The 24,201-nt window shown below is 48.5% G+C and overlaps 8 protein-coding genes across 8 annotated transcripts; 6 read left to right on the forward strand and 2 right to left on the reverse strand.

The window, feature by feature from the left end:
- Positions 1 to 978: 978 nt before the first annotated feature.
- N7517_001037 (uncharacterized protein) lies at positions 979 to 2,594 on the forward strand (the record flags this gene model as incomplete). Its single annotated transcript, XM_056718767.1, has 3 exons — positions 979 to 1,388; positions 1,436 to 1,665; positions 1,720 to 2,594. 3 exons carry the CDS (start codon positions 979 to 981, stop codon positions 2,592 to 2,594), a joined length of 1,515 nt encoding a protein of 504 aa, XP_056582902.1.
- A 1,169-nt stretch (positions 2,595 to 3,763) lies between these two features.
- N7517_001038 (uncharacterized protein) lies at positions 3,764 to 4,807 on the forward strand (the record flags this gene model as incomplete). The annotated part of the gene is made up of 1 exon (XM_056718768.1): positions 3,764 to 4,807. One exon carries the CDS (start codon positions 3,764 to 3,766, stop codon positions 4,805 to 4,807), a length of 1,044 nt encoding a protein of 347 aa, XP_056582903.1.
- A 1,769-nt stretch (positions 4,808 to 6,576) lies between these two features.
- N7517_001039 (RIC1 family protein) lies at positions 6,577 to 10,056 on the reverse strand (the record flags this gene model as incomplete). Its single annotated transcript, XM_056718769.1, has 5 exons — positions 6,577 to 7,365; positions 7,417 to 7,892; positions 7,949 to 8,216; positions 8,273 to 9,667; positions 9,733 to 10,056. The coding sequence occupies 5 exons, from the start codon at positions 10,054 to 10,056 to the stop codon at positions 6,577 to 6,579; spliced, it is 3,252 nt and encodes a 1,083-aa protein (XP_056582904.1).
- A 289-nt stretch (positions 10,057 to 10,345) lies between these two features.
- On the forward strand, positions 10,346 to 11,530 carry N7517_001040 (uncharacterized protein; the record flags this gene model as incomplete). Its single annotated transcript, XM_056718770.1, has 3 exons — positions 10,346 to 10,348; positions 10,398 to 11,389; positions 11,452 to 11,530. 3 exons carry the CDS (start codon positions 10,346 to 10,348, stop codon positions 11,528 to 11,530), a joined length of 1,074 nt encoding a protein of 357 aa, XP_056582905.1.
- A 2,356-nt stretch (positions 11,531 to 13,886) lies between these two features.
- Positions 13,887 to 15,483, reverse strand: tim44 (protein translocase subunit TIM44; the record flags this gene model as incomplete). Its single annotated transcript, XM_056718771.1, has 2 exons — positions 13,887 to 14,562; positions 14,621 to 15,483. 2 exons carry the CDS (start codon positions 15,481 to 15,483, stop codon positions 13,887 to 13,889), a joined length of 1,539 nt encoding a protein of 512 aa, XP_056582906.1.
- Positions 15,484 to 15,810: 327 nt separating this feature from the next.
- Positions 15,811 to 16,512, forward strand: N7517_001042 (mitochondrial 37S ribosomal protein uS11m; the record flags this gene model as incomplete). Its single annotated transcript, XM_056718772.1, has 1 exon — positions 15,811 to 16,512. One exon carries the CDS (start codon positions 15,811 to 15,813, stop codon positions 16,510 to 16,512), a length of 702 nt encoding a protein of 233 aa, XP_056582907.1.
- Positions 16,513 to 17,140: 628 nt separating this feature from the next.
- Positions 17,141 to 21,192, forward strand: N7517_001043 (putative VPS9 domain protein; the record flags this gene model as incomplete). The annotated part of the gene is made up of 3 exons (XM_056718773.1): positions 17,141 to 17,218; positions 17,284 to 17,533; positions 17,600 to 21,192. 3 exons carry the CDS (start codon positions 17,141 to 17,143, stop codon positions 21,190 to 21,192), a joined length of 3,921 nt encoding a protein of 1,306 aa, XP_056582908.1.
- Positions 21,193 to 22,898: 1,706 nt separating this feature from the next.
- On the forward strand, positions 22,899 to 23,633 carry N7517_001044 (uncharacterized protein; the record flags this gene model as incomplete). The annotated part of the gene is made up of 1 exon (XM_056718774.1): positions 22,899 to 23,633. The coding sequence occupies one exon, from the start codon at positions 22,899 to 22,901 to the stop codon at positions 23,631 to 23,633; it is 735 nt and encodes a 244-aa protein (XP_056582909.1).
- Between the last annotated feature and the right edge of the window lie 568 nt (positions 23,634 to 24,201).

Here is a 24,201-nt window from a genome sequence, read left to right on the forward strand (position 1 = left end):
GAAACATGTACTTCCTAAAAGGGAAGGTTGGTCCGCACCACGTGCTAGTATATGTCGACGTCGTGAATTTATTTCTGTCTATAGCCCATAGATAGTGGCGATAGACATTTCTAAGAGTGTATTATTTATTGTTTTATGCCCTCGGGGATAAACATCTACCTAATAAAACCGATGGATGAAGCGAAATGACTAAAAGCCATTCGAAGATCTACCAATGCAAAAGCGTGGCTAGGAGAACGGCAATGGGAACAAAACTGTTGTAAAATTATCTAGATTTGTGAGATATCTCAACCTTATTCAGGTCAACTTTCGGACCAAGGCGATTAAACTTGAACCATAGCCACCAAGTAGCGCTGTCGCGGTTGTGAAACCACGTAAAGTATCTAATAGTATGCATGGCTAGACTCCTCGATATGCTATTTTCTCAGTTCAGGGCTTCTTCATTCCTCTCAATAAATTGTTAAACTCAAGTTACTCGGTTACTTTCACAGTTAATCTGATTCCATGCCAATACAGTAACCACCACCGGATGTAGGTATAGGACCTGATTGTTGGAAATGCAAAATCCCAAGGCCTGTTTATGCAGAATCAACTACAAATCCAAGCTGAACAGCGCTGAATGATGATATGTATATTATCAAATTATTTCACCGCCAAAAATTTGCCATATAACAAGGCGGTTATAGTTCGTTGCACTTGTTGGTCTCAAGGTATCTCGCACCTCGCGTCTGTCACGCGTCTTCCCTAAGGAAACAATCTCTCACAGATCTCACAAGAAGCTTTCTGAGAATTACCTCTCTTGAAGCCTCTGATGCTAGTCAGACTGACATCCACACCAGGTATGTTCCTGTATCAATGAGTCTAAACAAACATTATTCTAATCTCAATCATACTTTACTAGACAAGGCATTTCTTTGAACGCGCGGGTGAACCTGCGTTGGCACGCTGCACTCCTCTCATTACGCTTCGACATTGATCATGGACACCATTTCTACGCTGTGGAAGCTGGACACCATCGGCCGAGCCACGGGCTATGTCACCAATTCTGAGAACGAGCATCTTCGTCTTCAGAATTTCATCGAGAATAAATTCCTTGATCGTTCGCACACATCGGAATGGATCGACTCGCTTGACCCTCGCTCGGGCAATATCTTGCTGAAACTGCCTCTTAGTCCCCAGAACGTCGTTGAATACGCCGTCAATGTGGCATCTCGGGCTTTCAAGACCTGGTCCAAAACGTCTTCTTACAAGCGATCTGATCTTCTGCTACGGATTGCGAACATCCTGGAAGAGAAGAAGGAGATGTTTTCGGTATGGGAAAGCATTGATCAAGGCAAACTGCTCAATCGAGCTCGCCGTGAAGTTGACTGTGCCATTGAAATTTTCCGGTTCGTTCATTCACCTTCTACACATGAGCTGATCTAACATTTATTAGATACTTTGCCAGATACATACTGCATGATGAGGATACTGCGGTGCATCTTAACAGAGCACCAGAACAGTCCACCCTGACATACGAACACCGATTGCCAGTCGGGGTTTACGCGATTATCACTTCGTCAAACATGCCGTTTTACCTTTTAGCTTCAAATATTGCCCCCTGCCTTGCATTTGGATGTACGGGTGTGGCCAAGCCAAGTGAACACTCTAGCATGACTGCCTTTTGTGAGTGATTGGATCCTTTCGTGTTCTGAATAACTGCGCTTACCATAAAAATAGTACTTGCCGAAGTGCTCCTCCAAGCCGAGCTGCCACCTGGTGTGATGAACATCGTTTTCGGAAATGGACCTGACACCGGTTCGACTCTGGTAGGATTGCCCCTCGTGCAGGGAGTTTCGTTTACTGGAGGGACCGAAACAGGAATTCAGATTCGAAAGGACACTGCGGTTGACATTCACAAGCGCTTGTCTCTCGACATCCGGGCCAGTAGTCCAACCCTAGTCTTTGGCGATGTTGACCTCGATGACGCAGTTTCTACAGCAGCCTACGCGGCGTTCGAAAACAGTGGACAGCTCTGTCTGGGCGGTTCTCGGATCTACGTGTACCGATCGATTTACAAGATTTTTCTCGCCAAGCTAATCCGATTTGTCGTCGAGAATTACCAGGTAGCCAGAGACCTTGGTCCAGTCGTTTCTCAGGAGCATTACGACAAGATTCGATCCCGCCTTGTTCAGGCCAGTGAAGAATATGTCATATTTGAGATTGGTGAGATCCCCAAGGAAGCTCCGAATGATGGTTTCTGGGTCGGTCCGACAGTCTTAAGCCACATACACCCTAATAGTCGCTTAGTTCAGGAGGAGATCTTTGGGCCTGTGGCCGCTGTTTATTCATTCGATACAGAAGCAGAAGTGGTCAGGCTGTGCAATAACAATTCCAACGGAATGGGGGCTGTGATCTTGACCGATGACCTGTCCCGCATGCGCCGAGTCGGAGAACATCTTGATGCAGGGCTTACATGGGGAAGTTGCTGGCTGGGCCGTGAGCTCGGTGCGGGATTGAATGACGTGAAGGCGGCTGGCACGGGGCGTGGAGGAGGCGCACGTAGCCGGGATGTCTTTACACGACTGCAAGCGGTGCATGTTCCATCCTACTAAGAGTGGAATGGAGATATCGCGGAGAGATCTCACGTCGCCAACGAGGAGGATGGTTTAGGGGAGGATGGAAGTGAAATCACAAATGTTGTGGAGGGGTGGCCCAGGGGCAGCAGTGTTTTTGTACATAGCAACCTCGGGGCAGTTGAATGGGTTTATCGATAACCCGACCGTCTCATTTCTGGCAATTTGTGCCACAATATTGAAGCCAAATATGCGGATATGAGTGCACGTCTCGACAAGTTGGCCCAGAACGACATGTGACCAACTATGTGGTATTGTTTAGTTTCTGTTGGAGTTAGCTCTTTGAATACTCTCCCCTCACATTGTTAGTCATGTTAGTATTTTTGATGTCTTTCCGTTGCTGATCACCCCTGACAAGCCAGATCTCCATGGATGAATCTTTAGGATTACCCGAATAGGAAACTTTTGGCCTCAGGGTAGATAAGAAGCTTGAAGAAGACTTGCTCAATGTTTAGGTGCAGACAGCCTATTCTTTGCCGGTTTTCTAGGCGGCAAATAGTCTTCTGAAGCAAATACCCAATTTGCTGCCACAGAACACATCTCACTGACCTTCGTCCTTTGGGAGAAACACTTCCAAGGTTGGGTGAGATAAGAGGTGTTCGCTAGTAAACTTGCTTCCCAACATTCTTCGACTTTTTGAACCTGGAATGCATAGTTTCCTTTATATCTGGCTCCCGAGAGGGCGCCTATTCTAAACTTAGCATTTTGGAATAATCCTTGGATGTTAACGATAGACGGTACCTATTATTATAGTCCCTGGCTTTAAGCTTAATATAGACTGTAGAAAATACTATTGTTCCCACAATGCAATTTTCTTTGTCTTTGTCTTGCCTCGAGCTCCTTTTCCATTTGCCTTTGTCTTCTTTGTCGGTCTCTACTACCTTTGTGCTCAAATCTTTAACCCCTCGGTATCTTCATGGCCTACACGGGTCCTTGAGTATTCTATTTATGTCGAGGACTTGTTTCTTCTTCTTTCAATAGCCCTCATCCACTCAATTATGAAGGACAGTTCACCAGAACTATATAATTAGAAAGGTTCCCCTGTCTTCAGTACAAATATTCATTCGAGATAGTACAACCAACCGCATCCAAATACAAAATTATCTCACTTTTCTACACAGCAGACAAAATAAGACTCAGATTATATAATGGCGTACCGACCATCAAAGCTACGCCTGCCATCTCAACAACAGCCAGCGGCACCAGGGTCAGACAAACGTAAACGCGACGACGATGATGACAGTGCTTCTCCTCCACCTTCAACTCGACGATGTCTAACCTCTAGCTCCCCAGAATCTGGAGAATCTGATGAATCCATGTTATTCATACTATCCTCAAGACCCCCAGACTCCCCAGGATCCCCAACATCCCCCACCCCGTATCCAGTTCCAGATGACACCAGTTCACTAAGTAGTGGAAAGGCACCCGGTACGCCCGCTAGCACTGTAACTGATGATAGAGAGGCTCTGACAGACGAACAAGTCTGCGAGTTTCACCGAAAAGGTACCGAATACCAAGAATGGATTGCCGACCCAACTCTAGGCGGATGCAGATGTGGCCTATCAAGAAGATCATTGTCTGACTTATTCAACAACAACAATAAGAGAGAGAAATTTCTCTGTCCAGAGAACCATTTCGACAACCCACCTGCCTCTATCCGCGACGACTTGGATGAATTAGGTTTCTCAACAAATACCTACAGGTTCCGCTACACAAGACTTGCAGTCCATGGCTTTGACGAGAATGGCTACAAAATGGAATCCCAGTATCGTCAGAGCTTTGCAAAAGGCGTTATTATCAGTGAGTGCATTTTTAGATACACTGGGCCTCATTGGTCAAGTATCGCTATCGCTCAATACAAGTTTGATCATCCCATCGATACTCTCAAATATCTTTATTTTACTAATGTCCAGAACAATGAGACCTTACCCTACGTGCAAGAAATTCTCTACCCGAGACATGATGTGGACTGGCCTAAGTTTAGTGAAATTGCGAAACAAGTATGGGAGTATGGGACAGATGAGTATAAAGAGATTCTAGGTACAAAGCTGGGGAGGGCAGCGGCCCGTCTTGTGATAGGGGCTTGGGATAGAGGTACGCATCGCATCGCTAGAGTTTTCACTCTCGGCCGTGAGCACAATATACACCTACGATTTGATATTGAGCCAATTCCTACGTCGGAAACTTCTTGATCCCATTGATGGAGGTGTGTGGGCTTTGCTAAAATGATAACTTGATATAGATGCATTCCGTGAATGCCGGCTATAGTATACAGTGGATTGGTGTGCAAAGGTAGAAAGTGTTTTGATAATAGTATTATATAAATTTTATAAACCTTTACTCAGATCCTCCAATTTTATAGCATGAAATTGCGCTAAACTATATACGCTGATAGCTGTTGGGCCTCAATTACTTGCCAAAAGAATTGTACTATTGATTGAATCAAGCTAAACGGGTCAACTCCTTCATGTCAGGTCATGTTAAGTAAAGGACAGTCGAATCATGTGAGCTGTTTTGCTAGGGATTAGGAATATTCTGCTTCGGATCCTTCGGATCTGTAGACGTTCTGTACTCCACGACCTTCTCTCTCCGGTTCTCCTTGCTGATTGTTTCTCCTTAATGATCGATTAATCTATGACCTAGGCTCTTATACTTCAGGATTCATACTTTATGCTTCATATGATAGCAATAAGGACAATGAGGGCGTCAATAATTACAGAATATTCAACAGAACTAGCGGGTTGTTTCAAGCATAAAGCTGCGGCTCACCCCAGTTAATACAGACATGATGTGAAATTGTTGAATCGGGATAATCCTGGCGATTCAGTATCAAAATGATACGTTAGCCAGTTCATGTGGGGGATGCCTAGCCTTTTGCATGTTATTCTCCGGTGGATTGTTCGGATTCTAGTATTTAGGAAGATTATAGACCGGCTTATCCTTGCGCAAGACCTCCGTCAGCCCGGACTATACCCCGGACTTGAAGCCTGGTATATAAAGTTGCGTGTCCACTCGCCCAGTACGCCTCATGAGCAACTCGAGCCATCTTCTCTAAATTTACAACTTGGATCTTCCACTATGCTAGGCTTCAGTATCTTAACATTTGCTCTGGTGTTTCACCCTTTGGTGGCTTTTGGACAGACTGATATGTCCACAAAGCCACGTATCTACACAAACCAAGTCTTCCATGCTCACAATGTGGAACTACCGCTTGATGGCTCTTGTCAAGAGCTTGACAGACAGTAGTAAGCCTACCTGGTTATTTTCTTATCAAACTGGACTAATTCCTGCTAGTAATCGCAATGTTGGATCTGTATACATCCCCTGCGAGGCGGAATCAGGCAAGAAAAATATGTGCACACTCTACAGGTACGTACAGCTCGCGATTTAATACAGTGCAGTTGATATTAATTATCTCAGTGAAAAAAAATGCGAATCTGAGATAGTTGCTTTTGATCGATCTCATACTGCCATGTTCGAAGCGTCCAAATCAGATAGGGGTCCTATAGCCTATGTCGGGGGTCGCGTGGAGAGTATGATGTGTGCAGTCGTTGATATTGGTTACTCGGTGGCAAACACGAATGGCCATATATCAACTCAACACCAGCACAAGTGTCCAGGTGACTCCTGTTCTTCTAATGATGATTGCTATTTGCCTTCGGAGCGGAGGCGATGCAGTTCACGCCGATGCGAACGAATCTAAGTGGTTTAATTTGGGAAATCTAGCAATGCCTGGCTTGGCTGTGTGCTTTTGATCCCAGTCAGACAGAAAGACAGGAAGATTACTAGGACAAGCATTGGGAAATTGCAAGGACTTATCTAGTAAGCGCTATGAACTAGGATAGTACTCTGATGTCAATTTCATACGTATTATTTAAAGAATTTGATATGCCAGATCACTATGGAATTATTATCTGACCGTACTTACTATCAACAAAACTCTTCTTGGTTATCTATCTTGCTAATCCGCTGAGTATGGATCTTCATCCGGCACATCACCATTTTGGCGGCTTGGAAGGGGTGTGGGAGACGATGTTGGGGAAAGAGACGTCCATGACGGCGACCTAATTGGGAGGTTCAAGCCTAGACCTTGGACACCTGCAGGACCAAACCGGGGTGCCGAGCCAGAAAATGAGCCTTTCGCGGAAGACCGAGAGTTGGATCGCAGACCAACTCGTGAAATTGCGCGCCGAAGCATCTCGCCTGAAGCATCCAAAGCAATAAGGAAGCGGGCCAGCTCAGCACACAGCTCCCAGTCTCCCTTCTGGGAGGCGAGGGCAATCAAACGGACAACGTATTCTTCGATGCGGCCATCATGCCCTTGCTCCTCATCCTCGAAAGCTTGTAGCACAAGGAGGTATCCAACTGCAGTTTTGAGGGAGTCCAGTTTCAAGGCCTGTTCAAATAGGTCCTTGGGTGGCGGCAGGTAGGTGAATAGTGTGCGCCATGATCGAAGCTCTGTTTTCCGTGTACATTGTACCACAATCTCAAGGTAATCCCTGGGGGGAAGCGAGGCTTGGAGGAAAGCAATGACGGTTGGGAGTAGTGGTTCTGCTCGTGCTTGTGGATCGTCACTTTTATTTGCTCGGCTCTCATTATCCACTTCGTCGTCCAGCACGTGATGAAGTAGGATTTCCAATCCATGAGCGAAGTAAGACAAATGAGAAAAGTGACGGCAGAGAGCGAGAGCCGCAGGTGTTCCAATACTGGTCAAGCCATATTGGAGGAAATATGGTAAGAAAAGATGTGTCTGGGGCACACAGGTCAGTATAGAATGTTATAGATAGAGAAAATAACATACCCGGATGGCGAATTTCAGAACAGTGAATGTTACATCGCGTCGTTGCATCATTTCCGATTCAACACCGAGAACAAGGCCTTTGTTCAGTAAAACAGACAACGGATAAAAGTCCAAGGGGACATTGAGTGGCGCCGGCACCATCTCCTCCTGCAAAACATCTTGAACATCATTCCAAGCTAGCAAGTTTTGGCCACGGAACATCCAAAGAGAGTCCCGTAGCGACAGGCTTTTGTGAGGTGGCTCCAGTGCCATATCAACTGAGGGACTGGCTGGTATGGATTCATCAACCTGCGAGGGAAAGTTGAAGGAAATCTGGTCACGCATCAAGATATAGTACTCGACATCATGAGATATGACGCGCATATCGTATTTGAGGTCGCCCGCATCTGAGACCGTGGGTTGCAATAACACCAAGTTGCCATCCACGAGAAGAATCACCGATGCGACCTTTACGTCTTGAGATGGATCACCGTTTCCTGCTTTGTTGTCAGTGATTTGCCCAGATGACTGCATAAGAAACAAGCTAACTCACGCATCTGCTCCTCGGGCAATACCCAGCTGATCGATCGAACGCGAGAAGGTGCCCGGACAATTCCATTGAAAGCGATCTGTCCAACAGGGACAAGAGTTATTTGAGGCTGTGTCGAATTAATGATATAATGGTACAAAATGTTATCGTATGTATAAACCAAGAGGGAATCCTCCCCAGAGGTTCCAATGTACACAACTGGTGATGGGAGATATTCGATGAACATAATCGAATTGCTACCGAGAGAAGCCTCGCGCGAATAAAGACGAATCTTTCAATAAAAGTCAGTCATGCACGGAGGTAATGTAGGTTTAAGAGATATCGTACCTCGTATGATCCGTCACTCTCCACCGCCGCGATCAGTATGTGGCCGTACCAACACATGCCTCCCCGCACAGCAAAGGAGCTTTCGGCTTGTGAATCCTCAAATACCTTCCATCGGCCGCTGTTGACACTGTAATGTGCAAGGCCACGTCGGCCTGCGATTGCAACATACCGTCCATCCTGAGACACGACGCAAGATCGAATCGGCCACTGTGAATGAAGATATGCTGGAGGATACTGGGCATGATGCCACAGCGAATCCTTTCCTGAGATTGTCATGAGATCTGGGAGGTCATGGCCGCGGTAGAGGATACACTCGGTCCCAGTCTGCAGCAGGCCTCTAGCCAGGTTCGCAGACGAAAAGCAACCGGTCAAAGCACTGCGAGCTGTCTCCAGAACCCACAGGCGACGGTCGTTATGTCCAGAGAGAATGATGTCTGACCCGCCCCCAATCCAACATCCGTCTGACACGCCAGTTAACCAATCCTCTGAGTTAGCCGTAGCCAAAGCAGTGTCCACAGAAAAGCTGTTTCCTCCAGGCTTCCCAAATACACTCCATGTTGTCCAGCCATTTTCGAAACCAGCAAAGAGACAATATCCATCCGGGGAGTAGCTCATGAAAGTCAAAGCCCCGGTAGTCGTGGGTGATGCTGGTAGATGGAGCTTTTGTGAAAGCGGAATGTTGCCCATGTAATCTTTTGCAGTATAAACCAACACGTCCCCATTTGAGCAGCTCACAGTCAACAGAGAGAAGCGTGCATTTACGGTCACCTTCACTGCCTTTTCGCTGTCATCCTTGGGATTATGGAAGCAATGTCCGTGGAATAGTCTCTTGGCTGCTTCAGGATCCTGCTGTGAGCCCGCGTCTCGCTGCACAGCATATGCCTGGCCACTGCTGGTAATCCAGATGAGGAGATTCATCGCACGATCGTAAACCATGTCCACGATGGAGATCTTCTTCGAGATACCTAGGATGCGACTTAATAACTCAGATGTGGTTTGTGTTGCTCCCGCCTCGGCCGTCCACCGAATGCATTGTATAGCTGAGGGTTTTACCGTGGCGACAATAAGCTCTTGATCTAGCGCCAGCGCCTTGACGATCCCCGACTCGATCTTGATGGCCATTCGGAAGCGGATGGTGATGTCCCTAACCACATTGGCCTCTTCAACGGCTGAGAACTGGGCTAATTGTTGACGACGATGGTGTGTGGAATGATCAAATCGCTGCTGGTAGACTTGAGTTGTTGAATCCGATGCCACCGAGTATGTGAGTAGGTACCCATTGAGCGTCTGTACAACCAGGATCGTCGAATCTGGGCGCATCAGGAGTGAAACATTCGGACCGTATGTTTTCAAGGAGAATCGGGATCGTGAGATTGCTGTAACGACTGCTGTGGGCTGCCAGAATTGTCAGTATCCAGCTCAGACTTTCCCCATGAACGATAACATTGCTGTCGACATACCCTAGTCTGCCAAAGAGCAATTGATGATTCTGACATTGTGGCAAACATCTGACCAGATCGAGAGACACAAATGTCCTTAATAGCTTCACTCCCCCATTCTGATTTGCCAGTGTCCGGGGAAGAGTTGGTTTGGGATTCATGGGGTTGAGTGTCTTGGGACTCATGTTGCGCGTAGTCCCCTTTTGCTTCCGCGTTTTCGTCGAATGCATTGTGCTCATTTGTTGGAGTGGTATTCAGGGTTTCGCGATCCTCATCAGAGGAGGCATAGGCAATATCGGGTCCATTGACCGCGTAGACCCGGGGAACTCCATGAGGCCAGTACATGGCTCAGGTCGGGTTTAGGGGTTAAGTTGGACAATGAAGCTCACATGGAGTCATCTCCAATGAACCAATTCTCCGTCAGCAACGCAGACAAGAATCCCCAATGTACAAATTCAAATGTAAAGATATCAAGTCCAAACAACTCGAATGGAAACAGACCGGGGAAACGATAAGCTACGATCACGTGCAAAAGCTCTTCCCCCGCATTGCCTCACCTGTTTTTTTTCTTCCATCTCGGTCATTCTTGAACACTGTCTATCTTTCATTCATTGTCTATTGAAAGATTGCTATAATGGTAAGCTTCTCGCCTGTTGCGATTGATTCATGGAACTAATGGATGGTAGGCTCCAACAGAAAGCAACAAGCGCTTGGCCTTGGCCATCATCGATTTCCTTGGCTCCAGCCTGAAAGATGGCACCCTCACCGCCGACGATGCTGAGTCCATTGAGATTGCTCAGTCTTGTATCGCGGATACCTTCAAAGTTGACCCCACCGATGAGGCTGCTGTGAAGGATGCTGTGGGCGGACAATCATTGGCCGGAATCTACAGCGTCTACGAGAAGCTTCGCAGCAAGTCAACCCCGCAATCGACCACAGGAGCTCAGACTGCCCAGGCAGAGAAGCCCAAGGTCGGTGTGCCCACACCGGAATCCGATAAGCTGAAGTCCGAGGGCAATGCTCTCATGGCCAAGAAGGATTACGCCGGTGCTATCGCGCAATACACCAAGGCCCTCGAGATCGCCCCGGCCAACCCCATCTATCTCTCCAACCGCGCCGCCGCATTTTCCGCTTCGGGCCAGCACGAGAAGGCAGCTACCGATGCTGAGGTTGCTGCCACCGCCGATCCCAAGTACTCCAAGGCGTGGAGCCGCTTGGGTCTCGCTCGCTTCGATATGGGTGACTACCATGCCGCCAAGGAGGCATACGAGAAGGGTATTGAGGCAGAGGGCAACGGTGGCAGTGAGGCCATGAAGCGTGGCTTGGAGACATCGACACGGAAGCTTGAAGAGACCACCCGGAACACCGAGCCTCCCTCTGAGGAACTTGATGCTGCTCCTGGTGCCTCGCGCGGTGGTGGCGGTGGCATGCCTGACCTGTCTTCCCTGGCCAGCATGCTCGGTGGTGGCGGTGGTGGTGCTGGTGGTATGCCCGACCTGGGCTCCCTGATGAGCAACCCTATGTTCTCCAGCATGGCACAGAACCTCATGAGCAACCCCGATATGCTTGGCAACCTGATGAGCAACCCCCGTCTCCGCCAAATGGCCGAAAGCTTTGGCCAGGGTGGCGGCATGCCTGACATGTCCAGCCTGATGAGCGATCCCAACCTCGCGGATATGTAAGTCTACGAAATATCTACACTAGGCTTCAAAAATTACATTACTGACAATTGTACTACAGGGCTAAGAACATGATGGGCGGTGGCGGCGGTGCCGGTGCCGGTGCCGGTCCCGGTGCTGGTGCTGGTGGCCAGAAGTAAATTTCTGGTTCGATGATTGATGCCATGAAATTGAAAGACGCAATCTGATATACCATGTAGCAAATTCACTTTTCAAAGCGTTCCTTAGAAGAAAAAAATGTCGCTTCCTTTCCCCTTGGGCGTGTCTCCACTAGTAGCTACAATTCTGGCCATGATTACCTCGATCCAATGTCGATTGAGAATATCTGTCAGGGTCTATCCATCTGTACTGTATTTGATGTGACCCGCTACGTACATGTGAGAAATTAGGAATCGCCTATTTTACTAAGTTCCATCTCGTTGTCACTCATTCACCAGATCAAGGCTTTCTTTCCATGCTCCAGCGTTCTTAGTCGGCTTAAACAAGCGTGGGTCGATCTTCTACTAGGTTTTGCTAAAGATCAAGCTGTGCCTCACTACAATTATGATCCAGCTTCATCACTCTCGATCAAGAGTTGTAGAGGTCACCCTTAGTCAATGAGACGCTTGTGTGTCTGATAAACAGTCATCGTCGTCTTCTTGGTGCCTGTTTGTTCAGGCCTGTTACCTGAGATCAGACCTCATTCAGAGCCTATACAAAGCCTAGTTTGTTCAATAGAACTCCAGTTTTTCCTTTCTTCGCCCTCTTCTTGGTACCCCCAAGACTTTATAATTAGTTAAACCAAGCCTATAATCCTATAAGAGTCCGCTTGCAGCTCGGCTAGCACCTGATTCGAGTCGCAAAAGCCCCGGGGGGTCGCTAGGGATCATGGCCATCATAACAGAGGCAGTGTAGCTCTAGGAATCACAATTATATATTGTCTCACTTAACGGTCACGCAGGGTAGGTAACTTTGGGATTCGAGCACTGGGGACATTCCATCTCCGTTATAGGACCGTCGCCAAGATCCTTTTGTGGGGATCAGAGAGAGCGAGAGATCTTGAGGCAGCCCTGACATGGAGTGTCTCGCTAGGTCACCCAAACAGCCCAGGAATCTCAAGGAACCTTCAGGACTAGGCAAGCATCAAATGAGGAATCCCATTATAACGTTTGACCCCTGCGCAATTTCATAATAGCAGACAGAACCATCTATTTCGACTATAAGCGGGACCCCAAACTCCTCCAGGGCTCAACTATTGGATTACCCGTGCATGCGAATTCATCATCCAGGCAGGTCCATCAGATGAGCCTGTCGTTACTGTTTCTACTGCAGTAGTGTCTCTGGTAACACTCAACTCACTGGCGGGTCACGTCGCACGCACGTCACAACAAGCCGGTTCCAGCTCCAATTTATCGATTGTTTCGGTCATTCATCGAGGCACACTTGATCTCCGTCACCACCGATCAGCAGTATACCGGATCAAGTATCAAATGTGTGTCTGGGCGCTGTGTCGACCACAGTGCTCAATTCAAACAAATTATGAAGGAGATAGACGCAGATCGACTCATGGCCAATGGCTACGACTTCGTGAGCGGCCTCGGGAAAATATACAGGGCTTGGCAGATGCTCGTCAGGACACGAGACTGCAAGGATATCCCCGTTTCTCTGCGACACAAGGTTGATGGAAGTGCTTGAATTCGCACATGGTATTGGACTCCTTGTTTGGGATATCGTTCCTGACAACCTGTGCCATTGAACTGCATCATAAAATGGTTTGGAAGGGATACAAATAAGAACAGACAGCAGATGTCTTCCAATTATGTAAATTAACTATCAGCTTCCAATTCCTCGTATATTAACAATGGAAAAGAGCAAGAAGCCCTCTGAATGCACATGTGCCTCCCTAATATCTTGCATATATATATCTTGTTACAAGGTCGAGTCAAGGTAGAGCTTATAGCAAAAGTTTTCAGGTTAGAAATGTTTGTTTATATATATTTACATGATTTTCAGGATCCTCATATGTTGGTGACCTATTACGGTCCCAACAGAAACCAAAACCAACAACCCAATGCAGTCATACACGGTGGCGAGGGGAGAGTGGAAACAAAATGCACAAAGACGCCAGGAGAACACCTCGAGAACCAGAGAAATGCCATCAGATAAAATCCAACGCGTCCTAGTCTATGGGAAGGATGGAACATTCAAATTTGAGCGGACTGAGCCGTAAGTCCTCAGACTTGAGGCAAAATGTCAGGCCAAATGAAGCATTAATACATGAAGAAAGGAAAGTCCGATTACCCAGCGAAGGCCTGAATTCGTAGTCACTGGAACAGGCATAACCGTAACAGGTGCCAGGATCCACCTGGCTTGATATCAAACAGTTGTATTGTACAGTTGAAAGGGGTGGAGTGGAAGTCAAGATGCAAGAGGGAGTTGAGATCCACGAGGGAGTATGCCCACGATAAGATAGAGAAAGGTGTGGCAGTATAGAATGAAGAGGGATAGATTGCCCTTTTAAATGTAGTCACGGGCAGCCTTCTGCAGCTCGATCAATCTCCAGCCACGAGTTTCGGGGTTGTTCACTTCGTCGGGGATACGAGTCAATCCGATGGCGTAGGTGACCAGCTGCACCTTGTCATCTGTACCAGCGGCAAGCTCACCGGTCTTGATCTTGCGGTAGACGTGAATCTCTTGTGTACGGCAAGTGACGACAAACACGGGAATGTCGCCGGGATCCAAGATACGGGCGTGAGAGATATCCACACCGCGGATATCCAAAATGCGTCCATCCGACTTGAGTCCGGCAGTGGTGTATTGCTTCGCGAGAGCAGCGTAAACATGGAACTGGGCATCTGAAAGCCAGAGCTTGAGTGTCTCAACATCTCCCTTGACATAAGCGTCGAGGACTTCTGGCAACATGTAGTCACGCATTTCGCGCAGGAAAGGCTCCATCTGGAAGTTGGGATCAATCTCCCGGAACTTCTTGATGACCATGGCGGTCTCGTTTTCGGCAAAGAAGCCAGCAACACGATCGGAGATGCTGCGCGCTGTGCTGATTAGGGGGTTTTCGGACTCCTGGTAGTTCTCCTTGATCGTGAAGAGCTTCTGCATCATGGGGTTGGAATCCTTGAAGTCTTTCCAGGAATCTTTCCAGGCGGAATCTTTGTGGAGAGTGACGTTGGTACCGGCACTAGAAATAACTCAGTCAGAAACGTCAAAACTAAAACCTTAGCATCATCGAAACTTACTTGGGGTCCTCAACTCTCTCCTCAACACGAATAGACTTTCCAGACTTGATGTCCTGCTCCTCTCGACGCTGTCGCTGCTTACGACGTTCCTCCTTCTCGACCCAACCGCCGTAGCGTGAGCTGCTGCCATCATCAATGGCGTCCTTGACACTCTTATATGCTTCGGTTTCCCGAACGGGTCTCGTGGCCTTCTCGAGGCCCTCTCCGGTTGCGTTGACACCCTTTCGGACGCCCTTCACAACGCTGGTGTTCCATGTCCAAGCAGCTCCCTTTCCGATGACTTGACCGGTTGTCTTGATGGCAGTGGAGGTTTTGGAGGTCGTAGCCGTTGACGCAGCCTCGTAGGCAGCACGCGCACGCCTCACATTCTCATTCTCGGTGAACTGGTGAGCTGAGGACGCTAGAGCTTTAGTAGACTCCTCCCATTCCTTGGAGGCCTTGAACTCGGTCTGCAGAGTCTCACGGAAGACCTGCCAAGGAGACTTGTCTCCATGGGGTGGTGGTGGAACCTTCTCTTCGTTCTTCTCTTTCTTCTCCTCCTTGGACTCTTCCTCCTGTGATTCGGACTTTTGGTCCTCACCCTGCTTTCCTTCCTGTTGCTTTTGCTGTTGCTGCCAAAGGGAAGTTGCGGAGTGGAAAGAACGGGTCAAAGGGAGAGCGGCGAACGGCGAGACAAGTTGAGAAACGGGGTGGGAAGGGGATTGAAGGATGGCTCGGTGGCTCTTAGCGGATTGCGTGAATGGTTGAGATGAGATGGTCGAATATGATCCGGCGCGAGACAACCGCTGAGATGATACTCTGAGAGAGGGTGCCTGGGACCGCAGGGAAACGGCTCGTGCCGCAGACATCTTGGCCGGAATCATGCTCTGGAGCGTTGACGCGATAGTAGAACAAAATGGAATTAAATATGAGGGTGGAGGAAAGATGGATTCCAGCCCAGCCTGGACGCGATATGAAGAAGGTGATGGGGGAGGCAAAGATCTCGGGGAAGGGAAAAAGTGCAGATGCCAAGACTTCGAAAAACTTCCAGCGTTTCCCTTCGGTCCGACAACGGCTCTGCACCACCCGCGCTTTGTGGTCATCTCGGCACTTTGCATTGGTGATTTGTGCTCAATTGATCAGCTATTTATAATTCACTGCTGCTTTCCTTATTTGCTATCCGTCCTCACTCGCAAATCCCGGTCACCACGATGAGCTCCTTTTCGATGAGGACGTTGACCAAGGCATTGCCCTCAGTGTGCCGCCAATCTCAGCCTCGAACCGCCTCCTTGAACATCACACGTCTATTCTCCCAGCAAAGCACACGTTCTGCGCGCAATGATGGCAGCGATATTGAGAACCAGATGCTGAACCGAGAACCCGAGACACCTTCCGGTTCCGCGTCGCCGCTTTCTGCAATCACACAAATGATGCAGGGCAAGAGGTCTGGCGCACCGTCCTCGCGCGGTAGCTCTGACTACTCCAGGATGGCCGAAAGCCTCGAAGCCGACATGATCAAGAATCCCTACGCCGACCGAGCTCCTCCCCACCACCTGCACGTCTACTGCCACAAGCACAACACAATCCTCACCTTGACACGACCAAACGGCAACCCCCTCCTGTCTATTGGATGTGGTCAGATCGGCTTCCGCAAAGCTGGTCGCTCCGGCTTTGACCCAGCATACCAACTGTCCGCTCATTTCATGACCCAGATTCAGGAAAAGGGCTTCATGCTGGAGATCGAGCGATTGGAGATCATCTTCCGTGGGTTTGGAAAGGGTCGTGAGGCGTTTACAAAGGTTCTCTTGGGCAACGAGGGACGACACCTTCGGGGGCTTGTTGCGCGAGTGTCTGACTCCACTCGACTGAAGTTCGGTGGTACTCGCAGCAGACACGTGCGTAGACTGGGTTGATCTCCCTTCACAGGGGAGACCTTGTTTTTGTTTTGGGTTGGCTGCTTGTGTGCGGCACTGTACTGGATTGCATTGTGCGGAGAGACCACGGCAGTCCTTTTTTGTGTTTTTATCTACATGGCGTGCCTGTTGCCATCTATTCTCTGTATATTAGAAATATCATGACAGGACTACACAAAATTCACCCTGAAAGACCCCCTGTAAATGGATACTGCCATAATAAAATATGGGAAATTGGGAAATGAGCAAATCTCCGAAGGTGTTTAAAGAAGGATGCGCAAGCTGCAGTGTATTGAATGGAAGAATTACCCAATGCGGTATAGCGCCCATCATTCTGTCGATCACGTTCTCGATTCACCCGCGACACATGTGCTTTTGCTTCAACTCTTATCCTTGTGGCTTCTTGTTTTCTGCGATCTAGCATTTTGATTTTATTCAAGCTTATTTCTAGCTCTGTCCACTAAATCCAACGACCCGCTCTGACTTCATACTGAGCTGCTGCCTATTGCATGCAAGCTGCCCTTCCCCGCGAAATCTGACGGCGCACCTATCCACTGCTGCGGAGATTTGAGACGGACGGCTTGATGATTGCTGGAGTCCTTCGACTGGGCCGTCCAAAACCGTTTGGATGCACCCTCTAAACCCTTTCCTCCGTGCCTTCTTTCGAAGCACTGTTCCGGGCCAGTGTATACCGGTCGAGAATCATGTAGGTGCTGTGAATCTGTCGTCGGATCATCCGGAGTGGCTAATTGGTGTTTCGTGTGCCTATAGGTCTTGCTTGTTCCAACGACAGAATCTCTCATCGGTTCACGCGACCGGGAGTCCAACCTGCTATATTCCGATCTTGTCGCGTCAGAGGAGTTTATAGGGAGCCATGTGCTTCGCATCCCAATTCATACTGGCTCTGCGAATTCGAAAGAGGAGAACAATGTGCGCGAAAATCGAGGGAAGGCGAAGCAGGTGACCACATTCAATGGGAGGACGGTGATCATCAAGGACAACTCAGTATACAGCAACAAAGGTGAGAGCCCTTGCTGGTGAATGCGCTCGCCCAAATATGTTAGCTAACATCGGCACTTTCTATCAGGATTCAAGTCACTCACACAAGCCCAACTACTTTCCGACGTGCTTTATTATACCCCGTCCAATGACTCGCGCCCATGGCTGATTTACTACATCTCGCGCCCGTTGATCGGAACGTATGACCCTGGGAAGATCTTACCAGCCGCAGTCCCTGGGACCGACACCAGGATTGTAACCACTCCCCCAGACAAGAAATATGGAAACGGAGATTCAATTGGGACTCCACCAAAACAAGAGATCAAATCCTTTGGGGAACTGCTAGCCAATTACCCGATGATTGCCAGACAAATGCATCCGGGCCTGGAAAGATTATTCAAAGAATTTGGCAAGGAACTTGGTAAACCACTGCCGCCTCCTCCTTCACGATCGCCATCTGCATCCGGTAGTGAACGCGTCCACACGTTGTCCCGCACCGAATCTTGGACAGACGAAAGCTCTTCCATCCGCAGCTGGTCGTCACGCAGCAGAGGGCGACTGCCATTTAACTCCGAGGAATACTTCGAAGACGACGAAGACCTCATGCGTCGAAGCTTGGAGACTGCGGTGACTGCTGCTATTGATCTTTTCCGCCTTGTTGACAAGCAGCAATTATCGTTGCTCGGTGCGACTACTGACCTCACTGGTCCTCTAGTGGAGCGGCTAATAGAACGTTATGTTGCCGAACAAGTTCACGAGCCGCTACTTTTCCCTCGTCTTTGTTCGTTCCGCCAGCCAGAGGACACAGAGCTGGATGCCCGCATCCGCCAGATGGAGAGCATCGATGTGTCCCAAGTCGGAATTTCTGTTGAGGGTGGACATGAAGGAAAGCGAGAACTGATTCGCCGACTTGCGCGAGCCGTGGAAGAATTTCGGAAGATGAATGACGCTCGATGCCCCCATGATATGCTGAATACCCTCCTTGGGACAGTGAAGGTCATCTCCTTCCCTGGAAGTTATGATCAAATGGACGGCACGCCGTCCGAAAAGGGAACATCTTCTGTCACGATCAACGCTGATGTCTTGGTCTCACTGTTGCTTATTGTTGTCATTCGTTCTCAAATACGGCATCTCCAAGCTCGATTGTTGTACATGCAGCACTTTATCTACATCGACGATGTTGATAATGGCGAGATGGGATATGCTTTAAGCACATTTGAAGCTGTTTTGATGTATCTCGTAACCGACTCCGCCGGGCTACGGCGCGCTAGCGCTCGCAACAGACGTTTGTGGCAAGCAACAAGGGCTGGCAAAATATCGGATATGAAATCTATACTGGAACCGAACGAGGATCACGAATCAATAGACGACACGACTCCGCCGGAACCAGAGCGAAAGTCTGTACTGTTCCAAACAGATAAGGTTGATGAGATGGATGATCTCCCTCTTGAGAACTCTTACACGAGTCATACCAATGGCGACTCATACCGGGATGAAGCTGTTGTTGATGCACCACCGCTATCCCACGTGTTCCCATTTCAAACTTGGGATGACTCTTCGATTATCCAAGAACCTCACCCGCACCGTCCAATCAAGAAGGTCTCAATGGACGTTCGCAGCCTATCGGAATCATCTGCCATCTCGTTCATCTCCAGGACCGCAACCCTCGGGTCCATGGCTAGTGGGATTGAAGGTGACAGTTCGATTGAGACCTTGACAAAAACCCAAGATCCTGCTGGTCATTCTATACCGATGATGGCAGTGGAGGCCCGTCAAGCCGAGGCTTTGAAGTACCTGTTGACTCTAGAAGAGTACTACCCCTTGGAAGAAATCATCCAAGACACCAACGTCGACGGAACCACGCTATTAAATGCTGCGGTGCAACTCGCACACACTGAGATAGTCAAGATCCTCTTGGACTTCTTATTTGCAAAGACAGATACAAGCGTAGTTGCATTCTACTTGACCAAATCCGATGTTCACGGTCGCACTGTTGCCCATTATCTTTTCAGCACACCCTCGCTGCTAGGGAGACTTGGTAGCATCATCCCATGGCGACAACGAGACAAGCATGGACAAACACCGCTCTTTGCACTTTGTCGATCGTATGATCATCCAGAATACAAATCAATGGTTCAAGCCGCTTTGACTGCAGCGCAGTGGGCACAGGGCGATAACAAACCGCTTCAGCTTGATGATCATGTTGATACGAAGGGGAACACACTGCTGCATATTGTTGGTGATCCTGAGATTACCCGTCGCATATTGCAGGAGAGCGATTGCGATCCCAACGCGACCAATGACAAGAGATTTACGCCATTGATGATGGCCAGCAAGTACGGGCGAGTTGATCAAGTCCGCATTCTCTTCTTAGACCCAAGAGTTGACGTTCATATCAAAGAAGCGCGTGGTTTAACAGCCGTGGAATTGGCCAAGGATGATGAGGTGCGAAATCGCATCGACGATTTGATCTTGTTGTCCCATCCTCCATCGGCTTGTGGGGATCCTTCGGGTCGTGTCACAACGGTCGTGCGGTCGTACTTCGTCGAGGACGCAACCGTGCGCTTCATTCTCAAATCAGGCGCGCCCTTTCCACCCTCTGAAACTATGGCATCATCGCGACCCGGATCGACAACATACACCGTTACGACCTGTCGCCGCAATTTTTCCGACTTCGAGAATTTGGCTAAATGGCTTGCAGTGGAACATCCAGCATCTTATATGCCGTCTCTCTCGGATTTCCGGAATCCATTCCAGATCCACTCGAAGCCATCACGGTCTGTACTCCATGATCTCCAGGAAAGACTGGACCGGTTCTTGAAGACGCTTCTCGCCCACCCAACCTTTTCAACTCACGAAATGCTGTGGGAGTTCTTCCTCGTTCCAGAACTTCAGCCTGAGATGGTAGCCGACCGATCGCACCGCAAGGCTGCCGTGCTCACAGAGACCATCGCGGACGAATACGCTCCGGTCTCACTGGAGGGTATGCGTGACACAGAACAGTTCATCACCCACGCTCAGGAGATGGTGCGCGGTGTGCACGTCAACACACGTTCCCTGATTCGCCGAGGGCACGCATTGCAGAATGCAACATCCGATCTCGCTGATGCGGTGATGATTTGCTCATCTGTCCTTGCTACACTCCGAGCGCCTACCAATGCACTTCCGGTCTCACACATCGAGGCCTTTGCTCGTTACGCCACATACCTATCGACCTCTCGGTCTGACTCCTCCCCTCTCCTCCAGTATTTGGCAGCTCTTTCCTCCGTCGACAACACGACAGCTGCAATTCTTATCTCTTTATCCCGTCCACTAGCCCTCATGTCCTCCCTCTCTTCAACAAACCGCCATATCTCTCGCTCTCGCTCCTCTCTCCTCTCCTCCTCCCTCCCCCGCAAATTCAATATCAACCTACCAGGCTTCGAAGAGTCTCGTCAAAAGTCCGTCCGTGACCTCGAACAAAAGATTCGCGATGGCGAATCCGAGTCCACTCGACTGGCCAAGGAGGTCTCGTGGAACAAGGATGTCGTAGTCGGCGAACTCGCTGGCTGGACCTCATGGCGGGAGAAGGTCGGCCGTGACGCCATCCGAGCATTTGTTAAGGATACCCTGGTACGCGAAAAGGAGCGCGGCAAACGTCTTGAGCGGTGTTTGCGCAGTGTGCGCGATATGAATGCATGAAGATGAAGACGATATATCCGGATAGATCTCAAGCACTTTTTCTTTTTGTGTCTCTTTCTACTTTCTACCTGTACATCTCATGGCGGACATGTGTTCGAGAACTTTGCTTATGTGTTGCTTTTTAATTGTCGGTTTTATGTCTGAAGCGTCTCCTGGACTGGAATAGCGAGGCGCGTGGAGGTGGGACTTCCCCTTTGTTTTTTTGTGTAGCTCAGACAATGAAATATAATGATCATTGATTTCTTTTGCCTTAGGCAATTAGGCCTAATATGGAAGGGGCGATATCAGAGCGCTGTCTTGCTTCCATCTTCTCACTTCCTCTCTAACTGAATATTCTCTGTACTTGAAGCCAATATTTGTACGTTGCTTGCCTGATACAAATAATGCCGACTAACGCTATACTTAGGTCTTATGATTTGATGCATCTAGCGGATGGCCTCATTGAGCTCTTTTCAGTGGTATTTTCAGTGGTCTTTCTAGTGGTCCTTACACACGGCTGTGGTGATGGTCCCCAAAAGTCCTCCGGGTCTTTAGATATCAAAAGTATACACCGTTGACAACACGTTCACATTTCCTTTTCACATAATTATTCGTCATTGCCCACAATACCTCCAGTTCCCCCGTCTAGGGCTCTCATTTCAAACCATTTACCATGGCTGAAGATATCATGAGAGAAGAAGGCCTTCCTGCTACAACACCAAGATATCAATTTCAAGAAATAAATCATTGCTATAAATGCGTTGAACGTGAACTCAAACACTATGAGAGGAACGGTCAGCCCGTTGACTACTCATATGTTATATTTGATCATGTGGATGAGCGTTCCTTCTAGTGTTTCGAGGATGAATCTACAGAAAGCCTCCTTACCCATTCATGGGTGACCTACAACTTCATCTCTCATACATTCATCCTAAAAATATCTACTGCAGCTCATGAGATAGCACATAGTACATTCAGTGGAATTTTCTCATCCAAGCATCGTAGCCAGGAAAGTCATCTTTTGCCTATGGGGCGAACGACTGAAGGCTTTACCAGAAGGCAGTGTCCAGACTCTTCCTGGATAGGCTTAGTCGATGGGAGGCAATTGAAATGGCCAACAATTCTCGTTCAAGCCGCCTGGTCAAAATCGAGCTCAAAATTGCAGCGAGATGTTTTGTTCTGGTTCCAGGAATCAGAGCAACAAGTGAAAGTTGTCCTCACAGGTTCGATACATATCCAATTCGAAGACTGTTTCCTTCGCCCCAAAAGAGGGAATGAGACAGATTTCATTCTGTCAAACGACGACTTGAAAGAAATCGCACCAGGGGTATGGTATGGTCTTTTCGCATGACATCCTTCAACCTATCATCTCTTCCCTGCTGGTCCCTCTACTCTTCAATATGCAAATCATACACAATGATGTCCGGGCTATTTATTCCCCTCCAACTTGAAGAAACTGGACTGTTCTTTGCTTTCTGCTCAAGCTACCTCACATACCTTTGCGCCACAATTCGCCTAATGAAATGGATCCTGTCGAGGTAACTAGTCACCTGGTTAATGCCTGGTTTGTCAGGCCTCACATGTAACTAGGTAACTAGTTAACTAGTAGCTTCCTATTTAGTTGTAGAGAATGAATCCTCTCTTCTCATCTTTCCTCGTATAAGACTCTCTTCTGCGAGTCCATCTCATAGCTCTCGGGTTCTTGATCGTGTAGCTACCAAATCACCATGTCCTTTCAACCAAACCCCAGACCAATCTTCACAGGCCACAGGCCCCCTCGCTTGTATACGGAGCTCAGAGTCGGTAGTGGCCGCGTAATCCCCACAGAATTCAAACCTCCAAACCCAGGTGACACGCCACAGTCATTGTTCCCCCATTGCACTAAAGTGACAATGGCAGAGCGAATCCATCGATTCATTCGCGTCACTCCCAACAACCGATCCGTCGAGAACGAATTCCTCATCTACACAGACGGTGCGTGTTATGAGAACGGCAGAATAAACGCCAGAGCAGGCTGTTCGTTTGTTTTCAACGATTCTACATCTGGTTTCGCACGTTTCGCTCTCGAGTACAAAGGACCCACTGGTCAACAGCACACGCAGACAAACAACCGCGCCGAACTCCGCGCTGTTATTGGAGCGCTGCGATATCGAGACTGGGCGGCGGAAGGATTCACTCGTTTGGTTATTGCAACCGATTCAGAATATGTGGTCGAAGGTATCACGAGCTGGATATGGGATTGGCTACGGTGGAATTGGGTCACAACTGCCGGGGAACCAGTCAGGAATCGGGATCTTTGGGAGTGTCTTCTCGGTGAGGTGGAGATGTGGCAGGAGAGGGGGTTGACTGTCCAGTTCTGGCGGATTCCGAGAGAGTTGAATATGAAGGCGGATCGTCATGCTAAATCGGCTGCTCTTATGGAGAGACATGTTCTGTTTACCGATATCCCTGGTGTCGTCTAGGGTCCTGTCTAAAGACAGATTCTCCACTTCTGTGCTGGAACTGATGATAACTGAAGGAAAGAAGAAAGCATCAACTGGGATCAGCAAACAAAAGATGAAGGCTTGGTCCGCACCAGAAAACGCAAATGAAACGAACGCAATGAGTCCTTGAACCCAGTCTTTTGGGTATTACCTTACCTCTGTATATTTTACCCAGTCCTTTCACGTCAAATGATGAGCAATCAAATGTGTATTGTTAGGGCTATTGCTTCAGGCTCTTCAACTGATAATTTGCACTTCCGTAAAATAAGAATGTTCCTCTAGTAAGTCACGCATTTTCTCAGTGAATGCCATTTGTCTGGGTTATCCACATTAAAAGGGGTGAGCAAAGGACTGCCAGTGTTTGCTGCAGTTTGAACTTGATATTTCCCAAATTCCAGGTCGAATTTGCATGCAACTGAACAATTGGATAATCAAAGAATAAACATTGGAAAGACCATGACACTATACATAATGGATAAGAGGTGTCAGTAAAAAGAAATCCGGTCCAAGAACATTAACTTCCAAAGACATTAACGGTAAAGGGGAA

The sequence above is a fragment of the Penicillium concentricum genome (genome assembly GCF_028827145.1).
Source record: "Penicillium concentricum strain IBT 3081 chromosome Unknown utg000001l_segment0_segment0, whole genome shotgun sequence".
Classification (NCBI taxonomy): domain Eukaryota; kingdom Fungi; phylum Ascomycota; class Eurotiomycetes; order Eurotiales; family Aspergillaceae; genus Penicillium; species Penicillium concentricum.